The 11,401-nt window shown below is 39.7% G+C and overlaps 1 protein-coding gene across 1 annotated transcript; it reads right to left on the reverse strand.

Moving 5' to 3' along the window:
* Window positions 1–63: 63 nt before the first annotated feature.
* tmem184c (transmembrane protein 184C) lies at window positions 64–9,752 on the reverse strand. Its single transcript, XM_037690528.1, has 10 exons — window positions 9,050–9,752; window positions 6,643–6,773; window positions 6,526–6,562; window positions 6,195–6,400; window positions 3,683–3,757; window positions 3,503–3,596; window positions 3,302–3,414; window positions 3,061–3,160; window positions 842–1,013; window positions 64–726 (listed from the first exon to the last, which is right to left on the reverse strand). Exons 1-10 carry the CDS (start codon window positions 9,164–9,166, stop codon window positions 413–415), a joined length of 1,359 nt encoding a protein of 452 aa, XP_037546456.1. The 5' UTR covers window positions 9,167–9,752; the 3' UTR covers window positions 64–412.
* Window positions 9,753–11,401: the final 1,649 nt, after the last annotated feature.

The following is an 11,401-nucleotide window of genomic DNA, read 5'->3' on the forward strand; positions in this document are numbered from 1 at the left end:
CAGCTTATAGACAAGTGCAGCCTGTATGCGTACAATTTTTTTTTCTTTTTAAATTTAGTGGGCGTGGCTTATATTCAGGTGTGCTCAATAGTCTGGAAATTACGATACTTGTATCCCAGTTACAACCAATTTTAGCAAAGCTTGTTAAGCTCCACATTTCCCGTGGACAACATAAGATGGGGTTAAATAAATGTTATGAAGTCATTTAGTGCCATAACTTCACTGAATAGTCGAAGCGGTCAACATCAAAAGTCCTTTTAGTTTAGCACTTTTTGGAAAACTGCTAATGTTTTTAGGGCTGATATATCCTTTTGTACACCTTGTTTCATTTACATCAGCAATGTCTGAGGCAACTTCACAAGGCTCTAACTGGGACCTGCCCAGCCATATCCATTTGCGACACCAGTCCAAGCTAAGTGATCACAATGAGATCTGCCTCCTCTGGTTCATTAGTTTGGTTGTTGGTCCTTTCGTATTCTTGGGTTGATTCAGGTTTGGAAGTCAAACCTTCATCCCACGCAGCTGAGTCCAGCCCAGCAGGTGCTGACAAAGAATGTGGTGTGAGGGTTCTGCCCACACCCTCATACTGGCCTCTTGGAGACCCAAAGTTGGACGCAGCTTCAGTGATGGCATCTTGCGACGCCGAAGAGAGAAGGCCGGACCTCTCACCATCATTTTGAGCCTCACTGAAGTAGGACTTCCTTGAACGACCCATTACTGTTCTTCCTGGAAATGCACAAACACAAAACATTTTAAGTATTTTCAATGAAAACATGTCAGAGATGCCTGCTTCTGGAAAAAATACACAACTGAAGGAAGTCATCATCCCAGAGGTACTCACCGACATTGCGGACTTGTTCAGAAATGTCTGCTCTGACATCAGAGATATCCCACATTGCCATAAAAGAGTCAAAGCAAGAAACCTCCTCTGCCTCCTGGATGTAAGGTTTGTAGGTGAAGCTAAAATGATGAGCAATGGCTGCGAGAAACATCTCCACACATATGATGAAGTCCTGCAGAAACCAGGACAGGTTAGTTGTGTTTCTCACTGATGACCTTAAGAGAAGATGATTCTGATTGTATTTAGGTTTCAATCAATCTAGCTTTATTTCTATAGCACTCTCATACAAATCAAATGCAATTCAAAGTGCTCTAGTCCTCGTGGCTCAATGAGACTAGCCTGTATAAATAAAGGTTGAATGAATAATGCTCCATGAAATGTGTTGAAAACCAATAAAATAATTTTTAAATTAATTCGAAAATCAGGCACACAGTGTACAGACTTTATAATAGGACTAATGTGAGCTCTCTCTGGTCTTTGTCAGCACCCTCACTGCTGACTACTGAATTAATTGGAACAGATTTATTGTACGCTTTGGAAGAGCAGAAAGGAGAGCGTTACAATAGTCCAGCTGCTAGTTATAAAAGCATGCATCAGTCTCTCAGTTACTCAAAGAGAGAAAAGGCCACATCCCGAAAAGTTGTTTTTTTTTATCAGAAAAAGCTGCTTTTGTTAGGGACTGTACAGTATCTGTGGTTTGGAATTAAAATCCAAGTCAAATATACCTGGGTATCATATTATACAGTAAACCTAGATATCTTGCCTCTGTCCAAGGAACAGGCGGAGGACTTCAGTACTTTTACTATTTGCCTGAGTGTGTCCAGTTTAACTAGTTTTAAACTACCGTACTTTCTGCCGTACACGTCGCTCTGCCGTATAAGTCGCATCAGTCCAAAAATGTCTAATAAAGTGAAAAAATAAAAAATAAACAAGTTGCTTCGCCATATAAGTTGCATCTATTATACGTCACCGCTGACAACCTGGAAACGTGGGCTGGTGTTGTGCCAAAATTCGATTGGCTGCCAAATGGTGGCAGCGGGAGTGTGCATGGGAGGACTTTAACAAGAATTTAACAAGATTAACATTTAAAAACAATTATTTGTTTACTCGAAATTATAGCAAAGGTGTGTCTCTAACTTTCCCTTTATAAATGCACTTTAATGGTCAAATCAGCTGCATTTCAAAAACCGATTGGCAGCTGCAGAAGCACGCAGTGGGAGGAATTGTTGTGCATTGCTTCGAAATTTAACAAGATCACCACTAGGGGTTGAACGAGTATATAATTTTTAAACTTGACATTAACATAATAAAAGCAGAGTAGAACTCGAGTATTTGATGATGTCATAGATCTCAAAATACAAAAATAAATAAATAAATAAAACCGCAAAAAAGGTAATTATTTACAAAAAAATAGACCAACAAAACATTGGGAGCGTATATTATGCTCCTACCATTTATCATACTGCAAATAAGTCACGGGAAAAACTAAACCATTAGTTATTATTATTAAACTGCAACGTGAAGAAACGCAGCACGTCAAAAACGAAACTTAAACCAAAACTGGTCCTGGTTCGGTGGATAGGACCCGGTGATACACCATACTCTGTGACATGCAACAGTGCAACACTGCCCCCTACGGTCATACGTGGTCACATAATATGACATCACTACGGATACCCGACTACATTTTTAACATCGATAGATGTCCTAGCAATCGATGTGTAGATTACTCGAGTACTCTGTTAATGCCCTAATCACCACCTAAAAACTATTATTTGTTTGCCTGACATTATAGCAAAAGTGTGTCTCAGTTGAAGTTTTCCTTAATAAATGCACTTTAATGGTCAAATCAGTTGCATTTCACCTGGGTGGTGCGGTGAAATGCAGCTGATTTGACATTTGCTCCAGGAGTTCTGGAGTGAGAAGAAGGTGGCTTGGTATGGCAAGCAAAGTGTCTCATTAATAGCCACTTTTACCTATTAATGAGACACTTGACTTGCCATATTTCTCGAAGGCCCTCTAGTGGCTGAAAATGGTCATGTTCAATATTATTCATGTCTGAATGAATGAAATTGTCAGATCTCAGCCAAAACTTAGGTTATAAATAAGGGGAAAAACATATATTAGTCGCTTCAGTGTATAAGTTGCAGGACATGCAAATTTTTGCAAAAAGATGTGACGTATGCGACAAAAAATATGGTACATGCAGTGTATATTACCTGTAAGCCAGTAGCTACAGCCTCCACACTTTGCCAGTCCCAAGTACGCTTCTCTGAAATGATCCCCACTTTTACCAGCAAAGCAATTAATACAGCTTGCCTGGGAAAAAATAGAAAAAGATCTCAATTTACTCAACATTGTATAGTTACGCGCCTCACCCCCACACACACTAAAGGAAATTCATGTGGAAACAACATGGAAATGTTTCAGGTCACAGTAAATGGGACATGCTGATCTTACCAGAAAGAAACAAACACCACCATTTTGACACAAAGGAATTTTCCCACCGGTTTGATGGGGTTGAGCTCGTCTCTCAGAGCACGGTAGAACAGCACCAAGCAGTACATTGCAAACTAGAACAGAATATATAAAGCACTACGTTACAGTTTGTATTCCATGAAAAGTTTTAACTCAACCCTCTTTTAAAAACACCATCATTACCAGTTGTGACATGTTGTTGAAGATGACCAGGTATGTCCAAGCATTGGCCGAACTAAAATTGCCTTCGTCGTACACTCCGCACAGCTGACAAATTCTAGTAAAGGAAAACAAACCAGCGAACTAAATATTTAACAATCAAAAATATGAGTATTTATTTCAAGAAATACCAGTTTTACTTACAAAGCAATGACTGTTGTGACAGGTCTTACAACTGTGTACTGCAACACTCCCAGTTTACATCTCAAGAGTAAAACCCTATTTTGTGTGAGAAGAAAAAAAAAGACAAAAAAATTAGAAATAGTAAACTTTGAGACTAAATGACGAGATATATCACGATGAACTGTCAAATGTTTTCTCTGCAACTGATGCAATCACCGACTATGGTTGCCACATGTAGAATGCAACGATACTTTCAAGGATAAAAAATTTACAAGTGTATCGATAAGAAAAAATGCTAAATTAATTTAATTAAGCTGATGCTACATGTGCCTGGGCAAAGTAACGGGTCCTGACTGATTAAATAAATAACATAACACAGGTGCAGTCACAGCAAAAGGAAATTGCACCTTGTGTAAATTCCAAAGTTTTACATATAGGTCAAAACTTATCACATGTTAAAATTAGAGAACTACAACCTCAAGTGAACAACATGATATGTGACAGTGTCGTCATTTGACTGTTTTAGTTAATTCAGTTCAATTTAGTTTATTTCTATAAATCATCAGCATAACAGTGAAAATGTATCACATGCTGTTTAATAACTTTACCTAATGGAAGCATATATAAGGTAAAGAGTATTACTCCAAGCACTGAACCTTGAGGAACTCCATGACTAACTTTGGTGTAAGAAGAAGATTCATTATTTACATTTACAAACTGGAATCTATCAGATAAATGTGATTTAAATCCATTTCAGTGTTTCCCCTAGTTAACTTGCCATGGCAGGGTGCTCATCTCATCCATGATTTTTGTTGATGGGGGGACAGACACTTGTCTGAGTGCAGCTTGTACTAACAGTTTTTGAGTGGGGGCAGGGGGCATTTAGCATGAGGGAAGAGGCAACATGAGTGCTTCCTTTAGCTTTTTAGCTAGAGAACCTGTATTTCTCGCTGCTAGCTTAGTCCTATGTCAGTGCCGGGTGGGCAGGTGGGGGGTAAGTTTGGTATGGTAGGCGGGGTGCTCAATTCGGTTGACGGGGTGGGGCACCCCGCTTGTATAATGGTAGGGGAAACACTGCATTTAGAGCCGTTCCTGTAATCCCTATATCATATTCAAGCCTCTGTAATAGAATATTATGATCAACTGTATCAAATGCAGCACTGAGGTCTAACAGGATCAGTGTAGACACCTGTCCATTGTCAGAGGCCATGAGAATATCATTAGTAACTTTCACCAGAGCTGTTTCTGTGCTATGATGACTAAACCATGACTGAAACTCCCCAAACCAATTATTTCTTTGCAGATGTTCACACTATGAAACTGGGTTTTAGAATACTTTGAACTGCAGAGCTAATGTTTGACTCAAGGTGCTCTGGGTGATAAGTCCAAATCCTCAAACTGCCACCACCAGTTGATCATAAGCGGAGTTTGGTTTTCCACAAATACGCTGTGTAATAATATACATGTATGTGTGCACTGCCATCTCTGTTCATTTCTGGGCACTTTAAGCACCTGTATCAATGCATTTTTATATAGGTGCTCCATGCTGATGGTTAAATAATAAACCACATTTGACCAGCAAGCCCTGGCAACGCCTTACTCTCTAAAATCACATGGAAATAATAAAAGATTCAGTTTTTCACTCACTGCTTTTTTGCATACTTTCTTAAAATCTAACGACAATCTAACGTGTCAATAATTGTTCATTTTAGGTTGCGTTTTCTTTTCTTTTTTTTTTAAGGATAATCTGATATATAAACCTTAGAGCTGAACGAGGGACTGTTTACTTTTAATTGAAAGAGTATGTTCACCAATTTCTAATCCTGCATGACTGAGGGCAAACTGAAACGAGTGACATTCATTGAGGCGTTCAGACAATTTTGAACTAATATTCAATTAAAAAAAAAAAGGTTTTATTTCAGTTACACAGCAAAGGAAAGTAAAAGTGAATATAGGCACTTCACAGAAAGTGGAAAATGTTTTGAAATTTTAAGCTCAGAGGTGACAGGGCTCTGTTGCAGGTCCAAGACTAGAATGAGTTACCACTGCATGTCAGACAGGCTCCCTCTCACTGTTTTTGTCTCATTTAAAAACACACTTTTATTCCATGGCTTTTGACACTGTATGAGTTAATTTGTTTGTATTTTATAATGCTAGTCATTTAGTTCTTATATTTACATATTTGGATCTATGTATTTTATCCTGTGTCCTTTGCTTGTTTTGTTTTTCTGTACAGCACTTTGGTTGGCCTTGTTGCTTTTTTTAAAGTGCTTTATAATAAAGTGGTATGGTATGGTATGGTATGGTATGGTATGGGATGGGATGGGATGGGATGGTGTGGTATGGTGTGGGATGGGATGAGATGGTATAATTTACGTTGGAAGTAAGTTGAAATGTTGGAATTAGTAATTGTCAAATAATCATCAAATTAATTTTAAATCATCTTAGAACGTTTACTGTTCAGGATGAAATGAGTCAATTGAACATGTTCTACTTCTACTGTAAATGTGGCATTATCCTTCAAGGAACTTACTCTCCCATGGGCCATGGTGGGCAGCAGCACAGAGGGGGTAGGTGTTTCTGCTGCTCCTGGACCTCCAGCATCATCACCAAGCTAGGGTACTGATTTTCCAGGTAATTGAGCAGGAAAGTCATGAAGTTGTAGATGACATACGCCTCGTAGCATTCTCTGCAAGTGTCCACATAAATTGCTATACCGGGGTATTTCAGTGCTATCCACTGTGAGATGAAGAGCGGAGGGCACACAAAGTGAGGACGTTTATACATTAGTAAGATTACTGCACACACCAAACTTCACAACTATGGATTACTTAAGGGATTTCATTAAAAATCACATCACTCACGCTGTCCAAGCTGTAGATTGGCACCATCCATAATATCCTAAAAATTATGAACAATGATCAAAATTTTAGGAAGCGTTTTAAGGGTATTGTAGCAGACAGGGCTGTTAACATATTTACCTGATAATAGGTTTCTGGAGCTCTGGTTGAGTGTAGTGCACCAAATGCTGGAGAATGCCCCATAATGATATAGGTATGGTCATGAACACAAAGATTCCAGCAATGAACCATGCTTTATTATGAGTTCCAACCTGCCATCACAGAAAAAAAATAAAACACACACACAAATCACATCTTATTAAAGCTTATAGCCAAGTATTGTTTTAACAGAAGAAAAAAAAAAATTTCAGCAAGAAATTCAAATCGAATACATTAACCTGAAAAATCAAATTCAAAGTCTCGACAATGCATTTAAGAAGCTAAAGACATTTGGAGTAGTAGAAATGGAGTACATTTATTCAAATACCAATTTTTATTAAATTTGAAAAAATAAATCTATAAAAATAAAATTCACATGGTCATTATGGGGTATTGTGTGTAGAATTTTAAACTAGAATAGACCTTTATGGTCATTGCACCAAAAGTACAACAAAATTTGGGTTTGCCTCCCAGCACAACAGTAAAAACGGTATATAAAGGTTATAATAATTAAAGGTTTTTTTAAACTATTGAGGAAAGATTAATTTATTATAATTTGGAATAGAGATAGTACATCTCACCACTGTCCTGCTGTCCTCATACATGTCCTGTACCAGTCCAACAAACTTCTCTGCCACTCCAGATTTCCTCATGCAATACCTCACCTCCTCCCTCGGCACTCTGTCATATGCTTTTTCTAAATCCAAAAAGACACAATGGAGTTCTTTCTGACCCTCTCCATACTTCTCCATCAACATCCTCAAAACAAAGATGGCGTCTGTGGTGCTCTTTCTCACCATGAAACCATACTGCTGCTTACAGTCACTTCTAGTCTAAGTTTAATTTCCACAACTCTCTCCCAGATCTCCATTGTGTGGCTCATCACCTTAATTCCCACTGGTATGTCATCAGGTTCTACTGCTTTCCCCTTCTTCATTCTGTTCGGAGCATTCCAAACTTCATCCTCACTAATCTTTCCCACTTCCTGGTCCACAGCTTCTATGACCTCTACTCTTCTTTCTTTTTCATTCTCTTCATTCATTAGCTCCTCAAAGTACTCCTTCCATTTTCTGGTCTGTCTCCTCACTTGTTAGAACATTACCATTACTATCTTTCACTACCCTAACATGCTGCACATCCTTCCCACCCTGATCCCTCTGTTTTGCCAATCGGTACAAGTCCTTCTCGCCTTCTTTAGTGTCCAGCCTCCCATACAACTCATCATACGCCTTCTGCTTTGCTACCTCCCTCATCCACCACCATCTGTCCTTCCTGGTTTCTTTCCTTGACACCAAACCTACCCATCACTTCTTCACTTCACTTCTCTGTTTCCTTCATCAGCATGTCCATTCAGGTCTGCTCTAGCACCACTCTCTCCTCCCTGGGAATACTCTCCATCACTTCAGCCAGATCCTTCAAAAATGTATATTTCTCTTCCATATCACATCCAACCTGTGGAGCATAACCACTGACAACATTTAGCATCAGACCTTCTACTTTTACCTTCAGGCACATCACCCTATCTGACACTCTTTTCACCTCTACTACATTCTTTGCCAACTTCTCCTTCAGGACCACCCCTACTCTATTTCTCTTTCTATCCACACCATGGTAAAACAGTTTGAACCCTGCTCCAATGCTGCGAGCCTTGCTGCCCTTCCACTTTATCTCTTGGACACATAAAACATCTACAGTACCTTCCTTCTCTGCATCATGTCAGCCAGCTCTCTACCTTTGCCTGTCATTGTCCCCACATTTAGAGTTGCCAACTTCAGTCCAACATTCTTCACTTTCCTCTTCTCCTGACACTTTTCTCTCCTTGTCATCTTCGACCTAACAGTAGCACAATTTCCACTAGCACCTTGTTTGTCAACAGCACTGGTGGCGGTCCTTGTTAAGAAGGGCCTCAACCAATCTGGTATGGTATCACTTAAATTAACTCGCATATTATTTCTGGCAAAAGTGTTTGTTAGCATGATGCCCTTCCTGACACAACCCTCACCATTTACCTGAGCTTGAGACAGCCATAAGGTCTGTGCTCGTCTCTGATTGGAAGTGTAAAGAAATGTGTGCTCCCTAGTGGCTGGTTTATTATATTATAATGACATGTTAAATACATTGCATTGAATAACCACACATGTTATCAATTAACTCCAGTTTCACAGTAATACATACTTTCAATGCAGTGTTAAGTTCAATCTATGGCATTTTATGATGGAGAATACATCCAACTATGCACGTTTTGCTGTGGCAGAAGTCTAATGTAGTCAACACTGCTAGAAAATCGAAATCTAATAAGTTTACAGTAACAATAAGTTGGAACAAGAACCTGTGAGCCGACCAGAATCAAAAGGAAACAGATCCAAACAGACCTGTGGGCTAAACTTACCCCTGACTTCTGCAATTCCCAGATGCATAATGGCAGGACGACTATTAGCAGCAAAATGTACAACAGGACGACCAGTGGCCGAATCCACCTCCTCCAGTTCTCACAGGAGCAGGGCATGTTGTCATCAGAGAAGGTCCTTTCAAACGGGCCACTGATCCGGTGACAGGCTGCTCAACCGACACTGCTGGACTTTGACTTGTTCACTGTTAGCTTCGCAGCATTTTTGCTGGGCTCGGTGTGGGGGAAATTATAACTATTTTTTTTTTTTTTTTGCGTTTTTTTTTCTTGTTAAAGTTACGTTTAAGACATGAAACCACAGCTGGTCGATATTTACCTGCTCGTGTGACTCAATTTAGAAACGCAGGATGGGTAACGTGTAGCTTCCTGTCAGCTGATTCATTATGTAAACAGACCGGTTGTATCCATGCTTCCAGGTTGAAAGGGAAGATCACAACCAGGCCGAACTGCACACTTTCATACGATCAACTCTAAAGATTACTGTGGATATTATTTTAAAAGTCTGCTAACCTTTTCAGGGAGAAAAACTTGTCTACAAAATAACTACTTTAGAGTTCTATTTCCGGGTTTCGCTTCCTCCCACATTCTGATTGGTGAACTAAGTAATGGTCACGCTGTGGGTCCGCACCATTTCTATATACCGGTGCAAGTACGGTGCAACAGGAATGTTTACCCCCAAACCCTGAGGTGCTTTACATCTTGCTCAAATACAGTGGCGATGACCTTGGCATTATTGTTGATCGAAATGTCTCAAACTAACGACTACTAGCTAAATATGATCAACTCTATGCTCTGTAATACACAGGAAGTGATTAAAATTACTTTTTTACTGCATGTTTATTTTGTCAAGTTTACACGACATAGTAAACTTCACCAACATTTTCTTGTATCCCTAATGTACAGTATCACTATTTTGAACTGGAACGCTAATAATCTCAGCAAAGTCTGTATTTAAAACTCCTCGCCAGCCGTTCATGATCATTAAATAGCCGAGTCATGCGCCGTTAAACCTGTAAGAAGCAAACCCATTACGAACAGCAGGTAGGGTTTTCTTTCACCACTAGATGGCAGTGCAACAACATTTTTAGAATGTTTTGAAACCAAATGGAATGATAGTTTGTTTTCATTAACTTGAACTATTCCTTTGTTAAATATGAGTTGAAGATCTTGCTGACGGGTTTTTCTGCCAGGCATTCCCAGAAAACCTTCACTACACATTTGGGTCTACTGGGTCTTTCCAGCATTTTACCCCATCTGATCCAACTCACTATCAGGTGGTGATCAGTTGACAGCTCAGCTCCTCTTCACCCGAGTGTCCAAAAGAAATGGCATCAAATCAGATTACATAACTACAAAGTCAATCATTGATCTACAACCTAGGGCATCCTGGTGTCAAGTGCACTTATGGACACCCTTATGGACATGGTGTTTTTGATAAGTCCAACAACAGAACATCACTCGGCTTCAGATTAGAGAGGCTGTTCCTCCCATTCACCTCCCTCCAGGTAACACTGTTGTTACCCACTTGGGCATTTAATCCCCCAGCAGAATAAAGGAGTCCCCAGCTGGGGCACCTTCCAGCACCCCCGCTAAGGTCTAGAACAGGGGTTTGCAGCCATTTTTGCTCCTTTGTTCACCACTTTAAAAGTGTTTAGAGCAGCAACAACCTGCTGTGTGGTCACCTGGTGGCCGGTGGGACACTTTAGGTTTGTTGGAGGAGACTTTTGTGGCCAGCAGGGGTGACATTATACAGCTAAAACCATCTAATGATTTTTAACATTTATCAATATTTTTACGATTTAAGACAAATGAAAAGACCAGAATCTTGTAAAGAGGGGGAGGAAATTGTTTTGTAAATTAAAAAAAAAGAACTATGCAGACCTACGTAATTTTTTAAATGAAGAAAAAAATAATTAAATATTGAAATAAAGCAGAAAGTACAAGTAAGTATTTGTAAAATAAATGACAGGAGAACAGCTAAAACTAGTATTTTTTGTTGTATGAATAACAACCAATAAAATTCAGTTTTATGTTAATTTTGGTCAAGCTTGTAAGAGCCGTTGAAAAGGGGCCGAAGAGTCGTATGTGGCTCCAGAGCTGCAGGTTGCAGACCCCTGGTCTAGAAGAAGGCCAGATGGATACTCTGAACCATCATTTGACGCGTAGGCACAACAACCATAAGAGCCAGCCCCCGGACCCAAAGGTGCAGCGAACCTACCCTCTCATCCACCCTCTCATTTACACTCTCATCTACACTCGCATCTACACTCTCATCTACTCTCTCATTTACACTCTCATCCACCCTCTCATCTACACTCTCATCCACCCTCTCAT

Source organism: Nematolebias whitei, chromosome 16 (genome assembly GCF_014905685.2).
Source record: "Nematolebias whitei isolate Nwh7 chromosome 16, NemWhi1, whole genome shotgun sequence".
Taxonomy (NCBI): domain Eukaryota; kingdom Metazoa; phylum Chordata; class Actinopteri; order Cyprinodontiformes; family Rivulidae; genus Nematolebias; species Nematolebias whitei.